General features: G+C 47.0%; 2 protein-coding genes across 8 annotated transcripts in view; both read right to left on the bottom strand.

Annotated features, from left to right (window-relative positions):
* The window catches only part of Vcp (valosin containing protein), a 20,543-nt gene extending 10,417 nt beyond the window's left edge, over positions 1-10,126 (bottom strand). The window contains exons 1-6 of one of the 2 annotated variants that reach the window (XM_029567946.1): positions 9,779-9,896; positions 8,759-8,898; positions 2,991-3,102; positions 2,642-2,814; positions 1,249-1,391; positions 670-800 (exon numbers count right to left, since the gene is read on the bottom strand). In XM_029567946.1, coding sequence (XP_029423806.1) covers positions 670-800; positions 1,249-1,391; positions 2,642-2,808 — 441 coding nt within the window. In that variant the 5' untranslated portion in view covers positions 2,809-2,814; positions 2,991-3,102; positions 8,759-8,898; positions 9,779-9,896. Of the gene's footprint in view, positions 1-669; positions 801-1,248; positions 1,392-2,641; positions 2,815-2,990; positions 3,103-8,758; positions 8,899-9,778 lie in introns of both variants that reach the window. The other variant, XM_008842406.2, reaches the window with a different exon arrangement.
* Positions 10,127-12,191: 2,065 nt separating this feature from the next.
* On the bottom strand, positions 12,192-19,789 carry Fancg (FA complementation group G). Of its 6 annotated transcripts, none has more exons than XM_029567948.1 (14): positions 19,337-19,789; positions 19,063-19,153; positions 18,430-18,561; positions 17,952-18,154; positions 16,582-16,717; positions 16,305-16,435; positions 16,057-16,203; positions 15,780-15,931; positions 14,905-14,971; positions 14,438-14,727; positions 14,248-14,294; positions 13,597-13,755; positions 12,733-12,850; positions 12,192-12,588 (listed from the first exon to the last, which is right to left on the bottom strand). In XM_029567948.1, the coding sequence occupies exons 1-14, from the start codon at positions 19,430-19,432 to the stop codon at positions 12,480-12,482; spliced, it is 1,878 nt and encodes a 625-aa protein (XP_029423808.1). In that variant the 5' UTR covers positions 19,433-19,789; the 3' UTR covers positions 12,192-12,479. The 6 variants fall into 6 exon arrangements, with proteins under 6 accessions (XP_029423808.1, XP_029423809.1, XP_008840633.1 ...); XM_029567949.1 differs by having other exon boundaries at positions 14,438-14,702; positions 14,901-14,971; positions 19,063-19,156; positions 19,337-19,788; XM_008842411.3 differs by having other exon boundaries at positions 19,063-19,156; positions 19,337-19,788.
* Positions 19,790-20,614: the final 825 nt, after the last annotated feature.

Here is a 20,614-nt window from a genome sequence, read left to right as displayed (position 1 = left end):
AGAAGTCCACAGTTAAGAGACTTTTAAAAGAGACTGGACTTTTAAGTGTTTGGAATTTTTAAGGACTGTGGGGCTCTTAAGGTTGTACTGTTGTACTGTCTTATGTTGTGATATTAATGTTAACATCATAGCTTGGGGACAAGAATTCGAAAACTTTATGGTTTAATAGTGATGTGTTTGTGTGTCAAGTTGACAAGGGGTCAATTGTGCTGATAGCTTTAAGTGTCAACTTGACACACCTGGGTTGAGGGAGCCTCAATCGGGGAATTGCCTCTATTGGACTATGTCTGAAGGGCATCTTCTTGATGAGTGATGTGGGAGGGCCCAGCCCATTGTGGGTGGTGACACACCTGGGCAGGTGGGCCTGTGTTGCATAAGAAAGCAGGCTGAGCAGGGGCCAGGAGAGCAAGCCAGTAAGCAGTGTTCCTCCATGGCCTGTGCTCCAGCTCCTGCATCCAGGTTCCTGCCCTGAGTTCCTTGGGCTCCCTGATGAATTACGACCTGGGAGATATAAGCTGAATAAACCCTTTCCTCCCCAAGTTGGTAGTGGTCAGAATATTTTGTCACAGCAATGAAGAAACAAACTAGGACATGGGTTCAATTCCCCAGCACCACAAAACAAAAAGAAAATAAAGAACAAAGGAAACTGGGATCAGGGAGCAAACACACCTCTCGTTTGATTGGTTCCCCTTCACAGTGGATCACCGTATCTGGAGCAACGATGCAGTAGGGGCTGGGATCTGTCTCTACTACTTTGAATTCCACAGCACGCATGCCACCCCGGACAAGGAAAATATCTCCTGTAAAAAAGCAAGTAATACAAGGGCAATTTAGAGGTGTCAAGTACAAGACCAAATGACAATTCTTTATGAAACCCCATGATCTAAAATGCCCAGTAGATATTACTTATGCCCTCCTCCCCGACTGTTTTAGTCAGTACTGGGCAACAGTAAAAATCTACTCTGTACAGCATTCCTCTGCCACTCAAAAATAGTACACGGAATCTGATATGCCAAAAGCCCTTAGCTCAAACTTTCACTGCAACCAACGATGGTAGAGTTGTGCACTCATGAACTGTGACAGCAAAAACAGAGAGATGAGAAAGTAGGGGAGGAAAAGGGAGGATAGCTGAACATGTGTGCAGGATGCAGATATTTACACACATATTTGAAAGTGACAATGGAATTATTCCAAGGTTTATTCTCAAGTAACAATTATTCTTAAGCTCACTTCCTAAGATTCTCTCACCTTTCCGGATAGGTCGATAAGCTTCCAGGAAGTACGGCTTAAGGTATACCTCAAAGAGATTGCCAGTGATGCCTTCCACTGTGTCATCGATGGGTAGCACGTGGATACGTTTGCCATACTTTACATCAGGGCATGGCTGGATGCTGAGGATGACAAGCAGACTCCACATTACCAACCACACTGCAGCCCCAAGCACTGGGCGTCCGAAAGGGCCTGGCACAGACAGCTGATGGCAAGCGAAAGAGAAAAGGCAGGGATGGCTTTAGGTGAAGAGAGGAAGGAAAGGAGGGTAAGAATGAAGGCAAAGGAACAGCCAAGCAGAACTAAGGTCACATTCACAAAGAAGTGGCTCACCGATCACAATTAGGAATATCTGAAAGCCCCACACATGCAATCTCTGCCACTGGAATCATCAACAAGGGATATCAAGGATACTCTCTTCTGGCTAATACTATTTTATTTTGTTTAAAAAAAAAAAAAAGTTGTTTTGAAAGGGCTCTCTCTATGTAGCTTAGCCTGGCCTTAAACTCTTGATCTTCCTGTCTTCACCTCCCAAGTGCTGGTACTGTCAAATGTCATGGAAAGAGATCAAAAAACAATCTCAGCCACAAGATCAAAACATCTTGAGAAAGTGACTAAGCATTCTCAAAAAGAAAGTACTTGAAACTTAAGACTCCATAAAAAAGAATCAGAAACCTGAAATGATCCTGGTCAGATATCTGGTAGATGGGGAAGCTTCATGCTTGCTTAGGCAGGAACAACCAAAATCACCCACAGGTCTAGCTCCAACTAAGTCCCCCTTTCTCCTAGGTTTACTTATCTTTAAAAGAACTGCTAGAAGTCTACTTGCCCTACTCCCAACTTGATTCCAGTTCCATCACAAGCCATTAACTAGACACAGTAGAGCAAGTAGTAAGGCTATTTATCAGATACGCACCCTCATAAAATGTCCAAAACCCAGTTAGAAATATCAAGGATTATGCCTCTAGCAGGAAAAAAAAAAAAAAAGACACAAGAAAGCCACAGAAAGCCAGGCACGATTGTGCACGACTTTAGTCCCAGCATTCGGGAGGCAGAGACAGATAAATCCCTGTGAGATCAAGGCCAGCCTGGTCTACATATCAAGCTACAGTTGGACCCTGTCCCAAAAGACCCCCCCCTCAAAAAAAACACCACAGAAATACCAATGTGTCCCAAGGAACATGCAGAGGTGGACTTTGAAGTCTAGGAAGGCAGAATTACAACCCTGGAAACATGAATTTTCCCACGACCAGACTTCTTTCACCTATAGCTGCCAAGAATTTCATCCTGGTTGTAATGCAAGCAGTTTCAATAATACAGGTTGTATGTGGTCTCACAGTCCCAAGAGGTCAAGAATCCATCACACACACACCTGATGACATCCCCTAGGCGTACACGAAGGTTATTCCGAACAACTCTATTCATTCGAATCTTCTCATCAGAACATGTGTCATCAGAAAGTACAATGCACACAGCTTCTCGTCTCTTCTTTCCTTTCAGCAACACTGTGTCACCTCGGAACAACTGCAGTTCATCCATCTTGGGCTAAGGAAAAACGGTTAAGGCCTTTGGGTCACTGACAAACCCACAGCAGCCCTGTAGGTTGTAATTCCCTATAAACCCCACTCTACCTGTGTTTAGTACAAGAAAAATTACAAAAGGAACCTAGGAAAATCCCTCTAGTTAAATGCAGTGAAGAGTGACCTGCAGACCCACCTTACCTGGGACAAGGACACCACACTGTTATCCTCATTGATGGCTTCATCAACAATTAACCGATTGGGACGGTTCTTCTGTTTGAGAATGGCTGTTGATAAGTCATCACCTTTTGAACTAGAAGGAAAAAAACGAAGTCAGGCCTAATAGATACTGAGCCCTACCAAAATTCACATAGGCAATTAAGAATATGTAGATGAAGCTGTTCCTATACCAAAGAGCTCAGATCAAAGAAATTCAGTCAAGGTCATGAAGAACATACTCCATTCCCCATCCTTGTAGCTCTTTCTTTTTTTTTAATCTTAGGGTCTCTCTATAAAGCCCTGGCTGGCCTGGAACTCAGAGATCCACCTGCCTGTGCTAAGATTAAAGGCATGTACCAGCACGCCCAAATAGCTCTTAGTATTTTGAGTGTTGCTGTCCTAAGTTGTTAGGTCCCAAAGAATCCTATCCCAAGATCAGGAAACTGGTCAAAGAACAGAAGATGTAACTAAAGTAAAGGCACAACTGCAATCAAGAGAAAAGTCTTAAGACTATATAAAACAGGGGCTTTGCAGCCAGACCTACTAGGTCTAAATTCCAACTCTGTCAATGCTTGTGATTTTTGGGCAAGTTAGTTAACATCTCTGGACTTTTAAGTCATCATCTGTAAAACAGGAAGAAAACAGCTTACTTCTCAAAGGTTTACTGTTTTAAGTGAGATAGGAAATGTAAATGCAGCTGGGAGTGGTGGCAGGCAGGCAGAGACAGGTGGATCTCTGAGTTGGAGGTCAGCCTAGTCTACAAAGCTCCAGGGTTCCAGTCCAGCCAGGGCTACATAGTGAGACACAGCCTCAAATAATAAAAGGGGGGAAGGGGGCAGGCTGGAAAGATGGCTCAGCAGTTATAAATACTGGCTACTCTTGCAGAAGACCTGGGTTTGGTTCCCAGCACCCACATGGCAGCTAACAACCCTCTGTAACTTCAGTTCCAGGGGATCTGATGCCCTTCTCTCACCTCCAGAGGCAATGCATGACACAGGTGCACTTACATGTATGCAGGCAATACACTCACACACAAAATAATATTTAAAAAATAAAATTAAGGGATTGGAGAGATGGCTCAGCGGTTAAGAACACTAGTTGTTCTTGCCGAAGACCCGAGGTAGAATCCCAGCACCCACATGGCAGCTAACAATTGTCCATAACTCCAATTCTGACGGCCTCTTCTGTCCTCTGCAGGCAATGCATGACACCTACATGCAGGCAATACAAGCATACACAAAAAATAAAGATAAAATATTTTTTTAAATATATTAAAATTAAATAAACAGCCAGGCGTGGTGGTGCACATCTTTAATCCCAACACTCAGGAGGCAGAGGTGGGCAAACCTCTAAGAGTTCAAGGCCAGCCTGGTCTACACAGTGAGTTCCAGGCCAGCTGGAACTACAGGGAGACCCTGTCTCAAAAAGACCAAAAACTAACTAAATAAATAATTAAATTAAAGCCGGGCATGGTGATGCACACTTTTAATATCAGCACTCAAGAGGCAGAGGCTGGTAGATCTTTGAGTTCAAGGCCAGCCTGGTCTACACAGTGGGGTCCAGGCCAGCCAGGGCTACAGGGAGACCCTGTCTCAAAAAAAGACCAAAAACCTTTATTAAATTAAAGAAACAAATGTAAATACTGCTATAATATCTGAAACATGGTCACCATGATTAGTATTACAGAGCAGCTAAAAAGCTCTTGTTTTGCTAGCTTTCCAATAGATTTGAGTGAGCTAGGACTAAGAGAGGCCAAGTCCCATCAAGCAAGCGGGGTACAATAAAGTCGAATTTACTAGCACTATCTTTATAAAACAGGGTTTACTGCAGGGCTGGAGAGATGGCTCACTGGTTAAGAGCTCTGAATGTTCTTGCAAAGGACCAGGGTTGGGTTCCCAGCACCCACATGGCAGCTAACAACAATCTGTTACTTCAGTTTCAGGAGATCCAATGCCCTCTTCTGGTCTCCTTGGGCATTGCATGACACAGGCGCACTTACATATATGCAGGCAATCAATACACTCACACATAAAATAAAAATAATGAATATTTTAAAAATAAGCCTTACTGGGTTTGATAGCCCATACCTTTAATTTCAGCACTCAGGAGGCAGAGGCAGGAATATCTCTCTCTGGGAGCCTGGTCTACATAGTAAATTCCAGGCCAGTCAAGGCTGTATAGTGAGACCTTGTCTCCAAAGTAATTAACTCGGGGCTGGAGAAATGGCTCATTGGTTAAAAAAAAGGGTTGTTCTTGCAGAAGATCCGGGTTCAAATCCCAGCACCCACATGGCAGCTTACAACTATCTGTAACTCCAGTCCCAGGGGATCCAACAGCCTCTTCTGACCTCCTCGGGCACTCACAGCACAGGTGTACTTACCTACATGCAGGCAATACACACATACATATAAAATACAAATAATAAAAAAAAAATTAAAAATAACAATCCCCAAAGCATTTTCTAGTACAAGAATGCCAAGCACAGAAAAAAGAGTAATAAAAACACATTTAAAGGAAGCTGAAGAGACAGTCAATGATTAAACTTCTTCCAGAAGATGACCAGGAGATCAGTTCCCAGCATCCACATGGTGGCTAACAATTGGCTGTAAAGTCCAGTTCCAGGGTATCCAATGCCCTCTTCTGGCCTCCACAGGCATTGCATGGCACCTTCTGTACCCTTTCATACATGCAGGAAAAAACTTATACACACAAAATAAATAAATAAATAAAACTCATCTAGAAAATTCAGAAAGGCTTAAGCTCAAAATGAGCTTCCCAGCAATTTCTATAAAAGCACACAACTCATCAAGTTCACACATGAAATCAAAACCAAGAAATTCTGAAACATGGGGATGATTCAAATTCTTTTCACTTAAAATTACAAAACTAAGTTTCAGGGGCTGGAGAGATGGTTCAGTAATTAAGAGCACAGGATGTTCTTACAGAAGACCCGGGTTTGAATCCCAACATCCACAGAGCAGCTAACAACTGTCCATTAACTACAATTTCAGGGGATCCGAAATCTTCTGTCCTTCTCAGGGATTGCACGACATGGGTGCACTTACACACATGCAGGCAATACACACATACACACAAAACTAAAAATTAAAAAAAAAAAACAAAAAAAAAAACTAGGTTTCAGGTGTGTGTGGCAGCACGCAAGTCTTTACCCCTAGGCACACCAGGTAGCAGAGGGAGCAAGGTATCTGTGTGTTCCAGGCCAGCCTGATCTACACAGTAAATACAGGTCAGTTCCAGCTACAGTGAGACTGTCTCAAAAAAACAAAAGGAAAATAAGTTTTTTTTTTTTAAGTTTTTCATTAGCATATACTAAGTTTTGGGTGACGTTTTTGTTGTTTCTTTGCTTTTTTTCAGACAGGGTCTCCCTGTAGACCAGGCTGGCCATCATCTCAGAGATCTACCTGTCTCTGCCTCCTGAGTACTGGGATTAAAAGCATGTGCCACCACGCCAGACTTTAGCATATATTAATTATACATAAAAATGGGCTTCACTGTGACATTTTCATACATGCATACAGGGTATTTTCATATTTCCTTCCATGTCCCTCTCCCATTCTTGATCCCTCCCTCTTCCCAACCAGTCATTCTTTCAGTCTTTGTGTGTAGGTCCCAGTGAGTGTAATTAGGGTTGTTTACATGGTACAGGGTTATTTACAAAAGCAACTTACCAGTGGCCACACCATTCGGCAACCATTAACTGCCAACGGCAACTCAGGGAGTGGTTGGTGGGCCCTGATGAGTCCCTCCTCCAAAGAACTAAATTTCTTTATTATTTCCTAGAAGCTAGTGTTATTCACTAGCTAGTGACACCAAATTCTCTTTTCCTACATTTATGTATTTGTTTATTTATGTCTGTGTGATATATATGTGTGGATGCATGTGCCAAATTGCAAGACAACTTGTGGGAATTGGTTTTTTCCTTCCACTATATGAGTTCCATGGACTGAACTCAGGTCTGGCAGCAAGGACATTTACCTAGTAAGCCATCTCACTGGCATCAATTTCTTAACTAGCTTATTTCAAGCCTTCACTTACTAGAGTCAGCAGACTCTCCCTTTGAAAAACTACCTCCTCTTAGCAAAGTTTCAAAAACCTGAGTATTAACAGAGGCTTAACAATGGGGAAAGCAATGAAAAAAACATCTCTTCAAAATAATTAAAAGTAGCTGGGTATGGTGGTACACGCCTTTAATCCCAGCACTGGCAGGGACAGGCAGTTGGATCTTTGAGTTCAAGGCCAGCCCAGTCTACAAACCAAATTCTAGTCCATCGAAGGCTACACAATGAGACCTTTTTTGGGGGGGGGGGGGAGAAATCAAGCATTGTGGTACATTCCTGGAACCCCAGCACATGGCAGGAAGATGACAAGTCTGAGGATAGCCTGGTCTATACAGCAAGTTCTAGGCTAGCCTAGGCTGAATAGCAAGACTGTTCCAATAATACAACAATAGTACTAATAAGGGAGTATCAACAATGCATCACACTGTTCTAGAAGCTAAGATAAGATAGTTGGCAAAACCAGACAAAATAGCATTACCACTGAAAATATGCTCATAATTGGCAAGAAAAAGATGCCTGTGTTCTAAAATACAAAACAAACCCCATTTAACGAAAGTGGCGAGCCTTCTATTAACCTTTATTTATTGGTGGTTTGTTTTGTTTTGTTTTATGGTCTTGCTACGTAACCCTGCCTGCCTATGTAGACTGTCTTGAACTTTTGGTGATCCTCCTGTCTCTCCCCAGAATGCTTGGGATCATAAGCAGCACCACACTCAGCTATAGATTATACCTTTAACCACTAGTTTAGTTACTTGTTTCCCAGAGTAATTTCCTAAGCTCTAACTTGTCTCCTCCTCCCAAAGAGTTGCCAAGTAGGTCCTCTTACAAAGCTTATCATGTGTAAATGTGTGTAAACCTACCAATTTTCCCACTTCCCCCTAAGTGTAAAAACACCTTCCCCCAGGGGCTGCCCGTTTTCTTCTTTAATTTATAGTACTGGGGCTGATGACAAATGGTACCTCAACTTTGTATTTTAGTCTCAAAGCTACATTCTAGCACAACCACCCATCTGTCTGCGAGTCCAGATGGTGGCTCTAGAGATAAGAGTTATGTCCTTAAGGTAAAAAGACCTGTAATTCTCCATCTACCATTGGAGACTAGGGTTGGTAACCTCTAAAAGAGCAGAGGCCAACTGCAGCTCTGGATGCTCCTTGGGAAAATCTATGTCTTTTGTATGACTCGGGTCCTTTTCAGAACCTAAGAACACAAGGGCCTTGGAAGCTGTTCAGCTAAAAGTCACCAAGATGACATAGAGAATAGAGACTACCTTAATACCAGACTTCAGGAATTTTGTTTTTTTAAAAATAAAATAAGCCAGGCATATGGTCCACTCCTATAACCCCAGAATTTGGGAGGTGGAGGTAGGAGGACTAGTTCAAAACCTGACTTGACTACATAGCTGAGTTTCAGGCTAGTATGGCCTACATGAGACCCTGGTGTCAAAAACAAAACAACAAAGAAAAGACTGGGTACAGAATGAGAGGCTATTTTAAAGTATTTGTTGTTTTGTTTTTTGGGACAAGGTCTCACTATGTAGCCCTGCTGGCCTGGAACTCTCTATGGAGGCCAGGTTGGCCTCTAACTCAAGAGGTGTTCCTTAGGGGCCAAGTGCTGGGATTCACAAATAGTCCTTTTATCAAGCAGTTCAGTGAAAACACTTAAAAACCTAACCTTTCCAAAGTAGTTAGACGATTTGCATATAAGAATTTCCTAGGTTTGTCGTTCTTTCGGTTTTGTTTTGGTTTTTGCCTTGGAAGCTCTAGTTTCTAAACGGAACGGCCCGAGGTGGCCAGGTTTTATCTGGTACTTTCCTGAAAGATGAAGTTGAGACCATTAAATCCCAAGACTCAGAGAATTCCCTCAGTCGCTGCTTGTGTATTTGAAGAGTGATCAACTCTAACCTGCAAGTTATGAAAGCCGAAATACAGGAAGCCACAAAATATACATACTCAGATTCGAACTTCAGGACCTTAAGTAGAGAAAAACTCCTTTCTCGCCACCTCCCGTTCAAAACAAGAAAAGCTAGGTAACGTCTACGGCATTTACAGCAGGCCTAACGTGGTGAAAAAGCCTCTGGAGAACGGGGGGCCCTGCCCACTCCCTAACAGCCCCCCACTGCCCTAGGCGCAGAAGATGCCAATCTCGGGGAAGGCCTCCCGGGCCCACCACCGTTGGCCTGTACTTCCCGGAGGGGCCTGGCCTCCGGTGGCTCTCCCGGCTCCGGAGGCCTTCACGTGGCCCCAAGTCCACGCCCACTGGGCCCTGTGGAGGCCTCGGGCTCCTCCGGCCCGTTCCCGTCGCCGGCCCTGGGTCTTCCCCGTGTGTTCCGCGGGCTCGCCGTGAGCACCCCGGCGTCACGGGCCTTGGCGACCATAGTGCGAGCCCAGCCCGAAGGCCTGGTTAAGACGGGACCGCCGTGCGGAAGGACATCAGGCCGGCCGGGGCCTGCATGACACAGCACCATCTTGCCCAGGCTCCGACCCGGGCCCAAAGCGAGCCCGACCTAGGGGGCGCCCGGGTGCACAGCCCGGCCCGCGGTCTCTCCCCCGTCCCCTTCCTCTCCTTACGTCTCTGAGGTCTAGACACCTCAGACGCGCCCCCGGCCAGGCCCGACAGGGCCTACCGAGCGCGACGGGTCCAGCGGTGCGCGCCCCCGTAAGCCGGCGGGCGGGCCGGCCAGCGTGTACTCACTCGGCTCCGGAGGCCATGGCGCGCGCCTCTCCCGGTCGGCGGCTGCGGCGGCCCGAGGGTAACGACTACGAGAATGGCAGGCGACCAACGAGGCCCGAACCGGACTCTCTCGGGGGGCGGGTGGACCAGCAGCAGCTACAAACCCGCAGGCGGCCTCTCTCTCGCTTCCTCCCAGCGGCACCGAGGCGGCGGGCGGGCTGGAGACGCTGGCTCCTGATCCGCGAGGGGGGCAGCGGCAACGACTAATCAACCGACGGCAGCTAACGCTTCACTGAGACTGAGCCGAGAAGAGCCGAATCATCGGAAGGAAAGCGGCTCTCATCTCAACCAATCAGCACCCGTCCTGCGGAGTCGTGCCCGCCTCTCCGCGCCTCTTCCCAGCAACCCGGAGACCAGAGCCAATCAAAAAATTGTTTTATAGCCTGGCTCCGCCCCAAGGATGCAACACGCCTAGTAACGCCGCGTCAATTGGCCACAGCACTACGCTTCCTCCACGGATTGGGATTCTTGACCAATCAGTGAGAGGAATACGGTAAGATCGACTGGCGAAAGGAGATCCTTTAAGCCCTTGGTGGAGGACTCTCCCACCTGGCTCCTGTTCATTGGCTCCTTATCTTATGCGCGCCTGAAGAATTTGGCACAATGGATTGAACCCTTGCTGAGTTTAGTCCTGTTGTAATGATAACCCACATACTCCCATTTCTCCCCATACCAAGGGACCACTTACTTCATTACACTAACCCTTCGTTCTCCTTTAAATCTGAATCCAGTGAAGCATGTGGGGCATGGATCATGTTTGTAATTCCAGCATTTGGGAGACTGAAGCAGGTGGATTATTATCTGGTGGCCAATCAGGCTACAAGACCAATTCTCACATACACAGAAAAAAGGCTGGGCATAGTGGTGCATATCTGCAATATTTGAAGCTGCAATCCCAGACTCAAAAACAAGTCAAAATAAATGTAGCTCCCTGTGGTAGTGTAGGCCTTTAATCCCAGTGCTTGGGAGCCAAAGGCCAATCTCTTAAAATCGAGGTTGGCCTGGTCTACATAGGGAGTTCCAAGTCAGTCAAGGCTACACCAACCTGTCTCAAAACGCATATATAACATATATACATGCACACATAAATTTTAAAAGCCTGGTGTAGTGGTGCAAGTCTTTAATTCCAGCACTCAGGAGGCAGAGGCAGGGCAGCCTGGTCTCCATAGCAAGTTCTAGGCCAGCCAGGGCTACATAGTGAAATAAATTTTGAAGGGGCTGGAGAGATGGCTCAGTGATTAAGAACATTAGCTGCTCTTGCAGAGGACCCAGGTTCGATTCCCAGCACCCACATGGTAGCTAACAACTGTCTGTAACTCCAGTTCGAGGGGAATTTGACGCCCTTTTCTGGCCTCCACAAGCACTGCATAACATGAGTACACTAACATACATGCAAGCAAAACACTCATACACATAAAATAAAAAATAAAAATATTTTAAAAATTAATTTTGAAAACAACTGGCTGTGGTGGTGCACACCTACAATCCCAGCATTCCAGAGGCTGAGGCACAAGGATTGAGTTTGAGACATGCCTGGGCTACAGCGAGACTCTAAAAAACAAGCACTAGCTCCAGCCACCTCTACTGTGGATCCTAGTTTTGGATCAGCCCCCAAGCTTCTAATCTATGCCACTCTATTGTCCTTGTACTCTAATCCCTCAGGTTTGACTACAACGGGGCTTCAAGCTGTGTATTCCTTACCACAGAGTATAAATATTATCTGGGGAAGTGGGAGCACTTAAGTTTCAGAGAGATCACAGGACAACCCCAGAACACACAGCAAATTTAGTAGTACCTAACAGCAATAAAATCTCACGCTGAGCCTTGAGGTCCTTGGGCCCAAATGACACCTGGCCCTCATTGTAGTCAACAGACAATTCTTGGTGACCTTCTACCTGCACAGACCCATTTGAAAAGGTTTGTTTCAAGAATTTATAATTAAGGAGAGATACAGAGTTACTCTGAGAGACTCAGAAGTCTGCCTTCTGAATACTGACCCTTAAGAGGCCTGTCAAGACCACCCTCCAGACCTAACTTTGCTCACTGTCACCTATCACAGAATCCCAGACTTTTGGCTGTGCTTTTAGATAATGGAAAAGATGATGGTACTGCCTTCTGAGAAGGATTGGTGTAGCTTTTTCCTCATATCCAGAGCTTAAGCTCTGAAGATGGATGATGTCAAGGGGCTGGGGATTCCTGTGTGAAGTCCTAGAATTCAATCCAACCTATGAAAAGGAAAGAGGGAAAGAGGGGGAAGGAGGAAAGATGAAAGAGGATAGATGGAAGATGGATGTTGGGAAGAGAGCATCTTAAACAACCAACACGCAACTAGTCAGCCAAGAGCCTTCCCACTCAAGCATATGTAGTAAGCAGATAAGATAAATACGAGATTTTACTCAACACAAAAAAAGGAGAAACTGGGGGTGGGGGAGTACCACGAGCACACTAGCAAAGGCAATGATTTGTTCATAGAACCATTCTGGAACTAGAATGGCAGTAAGTAGGCCAAGTTTCACAGTACTACCACCAACCTCTCCAGTGTAGGACTTATTTAGGAACAATCAGCTCCAATTATGTTCCCCAGGGAGGGAAAGCAGAAAAAAGCCCTCCCCATGGAGATGGTCCACCAGGGCCCCAGCCCAAGCTCTTGGAAACATGGCAGCTATAGGTCATGTGACTCCAGCAGCGATGTCTGAAACTCTTCAAGAAGGGTTTCACAGTTAGGGGGATGGAGCCAGCTCAAATAGGTTTCTAAGTACAGCGGAACAGACCTGAAAAGCAAAAAGAGTAATGCCCGAAACTGAAAGACACAGCTGAATGTCCTTCTTCCCTTCTATTCCTCATTACTCCCAAAGGGTCTCAGGACTACAGGAATCCAACCCCTCCCACCCCAAGTCAGTAGGACTAGGCCTTACCATGCAGCTTCTTCCTTCAGCAGATGAGTTTGGGCCTCCCGCCAGAAAGCAGTGGCCTCATTCTTCCGATCCAATCTCTTCAGAGTCTGAAGCAGGTAAACAGAACCATCTCGATTGCCTGTAGCCCAACCCCAAAGTACAAAGACTTAGAACCTGATATAGTAATTTTTTTTTTTTTTTTTGGTCTTTTTGAGATAGGGTCTCCCTGTAGCCCCAGCTGGCCTGGAACTCTCTACGTAGACCAGGCTGGCCTTGAACTCACAGAGATCTGCCTGCCTCTGCCTCCTGAGTGCTGGGATTAAAGGCATGCACCACCATACCCAACTGAACCTGATATAGTCTTATGCTTCATTTTTTGTTGTTTGCTTGCTTGCTTCCTTGTTTTGAGACAGGGTGTCACTATATAGCACTGGCTAGACTGTAACTCACAAAGATCCTCCTGCCTCTGCCTCCCAAGTTGCTGGGATTAAAGGTATACACCACCACACCTAGCTGTAGGCATTATTTTTAAAGAGGAAAATGGGCCTAGAGAGAGGAAGCATCTTGCCTACACGCACACACACAAAACCAAAACTAGATTATTCACAACCATCCTATCCAGGGGGCCACTGCCTGCCCAGTACAAAGTGTTCAACTAGCTCTGTTCCTACACAGCTCATCCCTACTCAGTCACGATCTTTGTGTCTGAGACACTGGGGATACCAGGGAACTCTTGGTAGCCGGGCATACACACTTTTTTGTATATGCACACTTGTGTACCTCCTAGGAATATACAGCACAACCGCATTCATTCCTCCTGTCTGAGAATTCCATCCTTCCACATATGTCCAAGTACCACCCCTCCTGACATGCACGTGTACATACCTGGGCATATCTGCACACTGAGGAGGAAGTCATTTAAGGCTTTGGTATCCTGGCTACTGGATACCCATTCCAGTCCACGACTAATCAGAGCAGCTACCCTAAGCTGTTGCAGTGCCACATCTGAGCAGGAGTATAGGTCCTCATAGGTGGAGCCTGACCCTAGAGACCACCACCACCAAAGTCAACAAGTGTCTCCCCAGACACACTGTTACCAAAACTTCAAGTCACCCTCTCTGGTTGTTTCCCACCCCTTTTTAGTTAAGGTCTCACTACAAGTAGCCCTGGCTTGCCCAGAACTCACTATGTAGGCCAGGCTGGCCTTGAACTCATAGAGATCCTCCTGCCTCTGCTTCCTGAGTGCTGGGAATGCCAGGATTCAAGGTGTATGGTACCATGCCTTTTCTTATCTCAATAGATAAGGGAACACAATGGAAAGGGAATGCTTGTGTTCTACCACCACTTTCAGGGAGTAAGAAAAATTGAAAATCTAAAGTAGAGCACATGCCTGTAATGCCAGCACTTAGGAGGTAGGAAGGAGGATCAGAAATTCAAGGTCATCCTCCACTAAATAGCAAGTTCAAGGCCAGCCAGGTCTACATAAGACCCAGTCAAAAAAGAAAGAAAAAACAAAACACCAAGGTTTTAAATTACCTTGTTCTTTGTCCTTAGGCACAGCCTGGAAGAGCAGCTCAAGGCACCTGAAGCAGGATGTAAACAGCAGGAATAAGAACTGACCTCTCAGATTAAGGAAAGTAGTAAGAATGGAGTCCACCAGTCAGGCTCCCTCAGAAGATAATCCTCCCACTCCTCCCCAGGACTCTGTGTGTCTGCTTGGACTCACTGGCTAAATTCACTAAGTGCCTCTTTCGGGGCCTTTAGTTGTGACCAGGCTTGGCCCTGAAGCAGGTGGGTGGCAGAGACCCAGAGTGGGCAGTGTGGCAGTTTTCTGGTTCCTTTTCTGACATTTTCCTGCAGCCAGGACATCTTGGGAAGCAAAGATGATGTGCGACTAAGCAGCTCCTCACAAACAGTCAAAGCATCCTGGGGTCGGCCTGCCTGGATCAGTGCTGCTGCTGCCTCCAAGAACAACTCTGGCATACACGGCCCTGAAGGGGAGGGCGGTGGGGAGAACTGGGTGGGAGGAGGGTACAGTGTCTTGAAGTGGCATGAACCACCATTCCTGAGCTCTTTACCAACTCTGCTACCATGTAGAGAGAGTTGGTACCCCAGACAGATCAATAGAGGGTAAAAGAAATGGGACCCCACACACTCCCACCTCATTAGAGAGAAATTTAAACACACACCTACCCTTGGCTCTGAGCCATCCAGCAACAGAGCTAGCAAGTCCAAGTAATGCTCTGCAGCTTCTTCTGCCCTGGAGAGTCAGTCATAGCCTGTGAGCCTCACCTAGGACCCTTCCAGTAAAATTACTCTTTTGACTAACGGAAGGAACTCATGGGCCCTGAGGAGTGAAAGGGAGGGCAGGGTCTTGGAGCTCCAACCCTGGTTCATTACAGATCTCAATTACAGGACAGATTGGGGAAAAGACTTCAGCATTTCAAAGATAGAAGAGGCACTGTCTGAATGAGTCCTCGGTTCAAGTCTAGCATTAAGGCAGGAGCCTAGCAAGTGAGGACCTATGCCCCGCCACTGTTTCAAGTCATCACTCAACTCTCATAACAAGCAATCATACAAGAGAAAAATGGGGGTGATGGCTCAGTGGGTAAAATGCTTGCAATGCAACATGGAGTCTGGAGCCCCCATATCCACATAAAAAACCACCAGTGCAGCAGTACACATCTGTAACTACAGCACTGGAGGTGGGATGGAAGATAGACAGATGGGCCTCAGTGGCCAGCCGGTCTAGCCAAAACAGAGAGCTCCACATTCACTGAAAAAGCCAATCTCAAAACATGAAGTGAATAGCAATAGAGGAAGACACCAAATGTTGACCTCTGACCTCACACTTGTCAACAAAGCTGAGTGGATCCCCTCCCCCTACACACAGGTATATACATACACATTCACATACACACACCACACCAATAAATAAATAAATAAATAAATACGATTAATGAAATTTAAAAAGAGGGGGAAAATAAAAAAAAATAATAGAATCACACCCCCAGGGAAAGGTCTCAGAGGTGGGAAAAGGAGCTCAGATGACCAAGGGTGAACTTCACCTCCCCGCCTGTAGGCATCGGCTTGCTAGCAGATACTTGGCCTGACTCTGTGTACCACAGTGAAGAGGAGATGCTGGGTCAGGTTGTGGAAGTAGCAAGTCTACCTCAATGAGAAGCTTGGGTGCCTCAGGGTTATGAGTGGCACTCAAGGCCTAAAAAAAAGAGAACACTATCTTTGGGAAACTGCATTTCCTTATATTTGGGGTCTTGATTAGCCACCCCAACACAAACAGCTTAGCAATCCTCCACGAGGTATCTTCACCTGGAAGTTCCCTACCTCAGCCAGCAGCTTCAGACTCTCCAGCTCTGCTGATGTGTCTCCCAGTTGCCGATATAATCTGGAAGCCTCTAGAAGTGGAGGAGCCCAGGTTGTTCCCACTTTCAGGGCTGCAGTCAAGTATAACAGGGCTTTCTGTGGGCTTCCCTATATGAATGGAAAGATCTAGGCTTCAGCTACCCTCACAAAGGAGAATGCTGTCCACAGTGCCCATGGTTTCCCCCATCGCCTCATTGTGCTGTCTTTACCATCTTTCGGAGACAGGTCCCCAGTGCTGTGTACACCTGGACTAACATAGGCTGTGGACACAGACCTGAGGCCGCTTCATGCAGGCTGCTCAATGCACTGGGTAGGTTCCCTGTGATCAGCTCCTGGAAGCCTGTGGGCAATCATGGTACAGGCTTAGACAGGCTGGTAGGGCAGGAAGCATGATGGAAAACAGAGCCAGAGAAGCTCCATGGAGACAGAGAAAGCATAAGCCCAGGGGACCCTTTGGAGAGGAAGGGATGAATCAGTTTGCTGGACCTTGGCGGTAGGCAAATGCTGTCAAAACGACATCCCTCAAAGCCGAGGCATTCTGCAGGGTTAATGGGGCATCTGACATCTCAGCTGGTGAGCTCCAAGATTTTAGCAGTAGCAGCAGATTCTCAGAGGCCTCAGTCTGGAGAGAGAGTAATAATCAGAGATTCTCATCACTCTATCCCACTCAGATTTTGAGCTCAAGAGTCCTTCTGATTACTGTCCCCCTAATTATAAGAGAAAGATAACTGTGGGGCAATGATGTAAGGAGGGAGAAAAATCCCAGAAAGCGCTTCCCTGTCACTCAAAATATGTCCAGGTAGACATGGGACAAGGACCATGTTTGAGTTACTAATGAGTAGACTGAGATTGGGAAATAACTTCAGCAAGGCCCTGAGAGCCTATCCTTATTAAGGCTTTTAGGTGAGAAAGGGAAAGGGGAGAGAGACAGGGTCTCACTATGTAGCCTTGGCTGACCTGGAACTTATTAATATACCAGACCAGGCTGGCCTTGAACTCATAGAGATATGCATGCTCTGGCTCCCAAGTGCTAGGAGTAAAGGTATGTGCCACCACATCAGGCTATTAAGCTATTGTTAAAACTGCCCCCAAGAAAGGGCTTAAGTAGAACAAAGTTACTCTGAGAGAACCCAGGATTTTTCCCTTTTTTAAAAAATTTTTTTAATTTTTATTTTATGTGTGTGCATGTATTGCCTGCATATATGTGAGTGCACTCGTGTCATGCAGTGCTACAGAGGTCAGAAGAGGGCTTCGGATTCCCCTGGAACTGGAGTTAAAGATGGTTCATAATCACTGTGTGGGGGTGCTGGGAATCGAACCCGGGTCCTCTGCAAGAGCAGTCAGTGCTCTTAACTGCTGAGCCATCTCTCCAGCCCCGATTTTTCTCTTTTTTTAACTACCATTACAGCAGCCTTTCTAGCACATAAGGATGCTACCTGCAAGCAGGGAACAGTGGTGCAGGCCTGTTATCCCAGCTATTGTACTCCAGAGGATGAGGCAGAAGGATCCTAAATTCAAGATCGGCGTAAGCTCAAGGCTAGACTAGGCAATTTAGTAAGTCCTTGTCTCAAAATAAAAAGTAAAAAGAGGGCTAAGAACTGGGCATGGTGGTTCACACCTGGAACCTCCACACTGGGGAGACTGAGACAAGAGGATGGCTAAGTTTGCAGCTTGGACTACACAGTAAGGCTCTTTTAACAAAAACAACAACAACAACAAAAATTGGTTGAGGATGGAGGGTGTAGCTCAGTGGAAGAGTGCTTGCCTAGCATGTTTGAGACCTTAGGTAAACTCTAATACTGCAGCTAAGAGGAAGAGAGGAGGGAAGGCAGTCTCATCTTCACCTCCCCCATTACCTGGCTGCCATTCAGGGTCTGCAACAGCAAGGCCAGGTCTCCTAGGTGGTCAGTGCTTAGCCAGAGGGCAGCCTGCAGGCTGGCCAGGCAGTGTAAGGCAGGAAGCAGCTCAGGCAGAAGGGAGGAAGAATGGAGGACAGAGTTCCACAGTTCTTTGAGTCCCTGTTCCAACTTGGGCCCCAGCTGATTCTGGGTCTCCAGCACTGTAAAGTACACATACACACAGCTAAGGTGAGACTTGGCCACACACACACACACACACACACACACACACACTTCTCATCTCCCCACACTCTCATTTTTCCCCTTCTGCAAGAGCCCAAGGTTTACAATAATACCCCAACCTGATCTAAGGAACATACAGAGGATTAGAGAAGGGCATTTCTCCCCATGGAGGTGATAGATTGTGTTGTCCCTCTCACCTACTAGAAAAGGCCTAAACCCAGACTGGAGCTGCCATGGGCATGGATGGCCTCACCTCTCTCTAGGCTCCTTTGGATATCCTGGGTCAGGTCTTCAGGGAAACCCTGGGCCAGGCTGGCCCTCAGGATTATAAAATTACAGGTGACAGTCAGCTCCAAGGGGAGAGCAGGAACGGCCGCAGGGAGTCCTGGAGCAAGAGATGCTGCTGTCACAGGCTATCCCACGAAAGATAGCCCAAATGGTTTTCAACCCAGAGATCAACCCCACTCCAACCAAAACGGCTTCAATAAAGAATCCATCTTTTGGTCAGACAGCCTGGATCTTAGAAACCACTTCTTTTTTTTTTTTTCTTTTTGAGACAGGGTCTCCTTATAGCCCCAGCTGTCCTGGACCTCATTATGTAGACCAGGCTGGCCTCGAACTCACAAAGATCCGCCTGCCTCTGCCTCCCAAGTGCTGGGATTAAAGGTGTGTGCCACCATGCCTGGCTAGAAACCACTTCTTTAAATGCTGGGGTGCGTGTGTGTGTGTGTGTGTGTGTGTGTGTGTAGGGGGAATTCACCTATAGAAAGCCAATTCCACTCCACTCCCCTGTGCCTTAAACAGGGCTCTCTAACTCCCTGAATAATCCCAGAACAGCATTTTCTGTGGAGGAGGGGAACTGAGCATCCTGGAAGGTCTTTCTTACCTTGCAGAGTGTGGAGGAGCCCCCTAAACTTTTCCAGTATGTCTTGAGCCAACCGCTGGCGTCTCAGAGATGGACTGGTATCCCGAGCCAGCTGCTGAAAATGGAGTGTGGGGAGGGGGTGGTCTATGAGGATCGATCAGTCACTGCATAGTGACAAGGGGGGGACTCATTTGCCAGTCACGTCTGGTCCTTCCCCTTGGCTGGGGTGAATCCACTGTGAACCCGCTACCTGGGAGCTTGGGTCTACAAAGCGAGGGTCCAACAACCGTCCTACCCTGGCCTGGTGAACAAGCCGGTCATTCTTTTGCCTCCATAGGTCCAGGCAGCTGGCGGGTGCTTTGGGGACGGCTGGAATGATCAGGTGGGACATTGTCGTCCACGTTGAGTCCCGACACCCGAAGGGGGCTTCGCACCCTGCCGGCGGAAGGCTGCGCCCACTGCCCCCGGGGCCCAGCCAGACCCACAGCAGAAGTCCGCCGCTCTGCGCGCCGCCCCGCCGGCTGCCACGGGAGCCTCGGGTTGGTCTGGCTGAGTTGGGTTCTTGCGAGAAACCGGGCAGAGAAACCCGAACCAAACAGGTGAGGAGAGTGAGGCCAGCCACAGGCTAGGGCCTTTCGGCCTGCTTGGGCCCTCCGCGGGACTAGCCTAGAGGAAGAGTGATCAGGAGCGGGTCTCAGTACCAGAATGCCGGCCTCCGTCCAGCCTTAGAACCAACTGTCTGCCAGGATTTCCCGCCGCGGGAGGCTGGTCCGCGCCTGGCATGCTGGGAGTTGTAGTCCGACCGAGAGGATCAAAGAAAGGTTCTGCCCGGAAGAAAGTATCTCCCAAGCTCCTGACAGGAGACTGAAGCCCCTGGTAATCCTCGCACCATTTCTTTTAGAGTGAATGGAGCCAAGGGAGTTGGGATCCAAACGCACAACTAAGGGGGTGGGGGAGTACTCGACTCGACTCTACCTATATAAGATCAACTCAAAATAATTCACAAATGAAATATAAGAGCTTCTAAATATAAATATAAATTCAAAATATAAAACTTGTAGAAGAGGGCTGGAGAGATGACTCAGCGTTTAACAACAACTGGCTGCTCCTGCAGAGGACCTGGGTTCGATTTCCCACATGACAGCTAACAACCATTTGTAACTCCAGTTCCATTTTTGTCTTTTTGAGACAGGGTCTCCCTGTAGCCCCAGCTGGCCTGGAACTCGCTATGTAGACCAAGCTGGCCTCGAACTCACAGAGATCCGCCTGTCTCTGCCTCCCAAGTGCTGGGATTAAAGGTATGCACCATCATACCCAGCTTAATTTTATTATTTTATGTGTATGCGTGTATTGCCTGCATGTAGGTAAGTGCACCTGTGTGGTGCAGTGCAGTGCCTACGGAGGTCAGAAGAGGATGTAGGATCCCCTGGGACTGGAGTTATAGACAGCTGCCATGTGGGTGCTGGGATTCAAACCTGGGTCTTCTGCAAGAACAACCAGTGTTCTTTTTTTTTTTTCTTTAATTTTATGTGTATGCGTGTATTCCCTGCATGTAGGTAAGTGCGCCCGTGTC

Source organism: Nannospalax galili, unplaced genomic scaffold (genome assembly GCF_000622305.1).
Source record: "Nannospalax galili isolate Female #2095 unplaced genomic scaffold, S.galili_v1.0 scaffold341, whole genome shotgun sequence".
NCBI lineage: Eukaryota > Metazoa > Chordata > Mammalia > Rodentia > Spalacidae > Nannospalax > Nannospalax galili.
This window is presented reverse-complemented; position numbering and strand designations above follow the sequence as displayed.

What these genes read in the sequence shown, in the direction of transcription:
- Fancg (XM_008842409.3), bottom strand. Translation starts at nt 19,432, where the DNA reads ATGTCCCACCTGATCATTCCAGCCGTCCCCAAAGCACCCGCCAGCTGC. An exon ending in GCTCCTCCACACTCTGCAAG is followed by an intron (nt 18,562 to 19,062) that starts GTAAGAAAGACC and finishes CTCTTGCTCCAG; the next exon opens with GACTCCCTGCGGCCGTTCCT. An exon ending in CCAAAGGAGCCTAGAGAGAG is followed by an intron (nt 18,155 to 18,429) that starts GTGAGGCCATCC and finishes TGTACTTTACAG; the next exon opens with TGCTGGAGACCCAGAATCAG.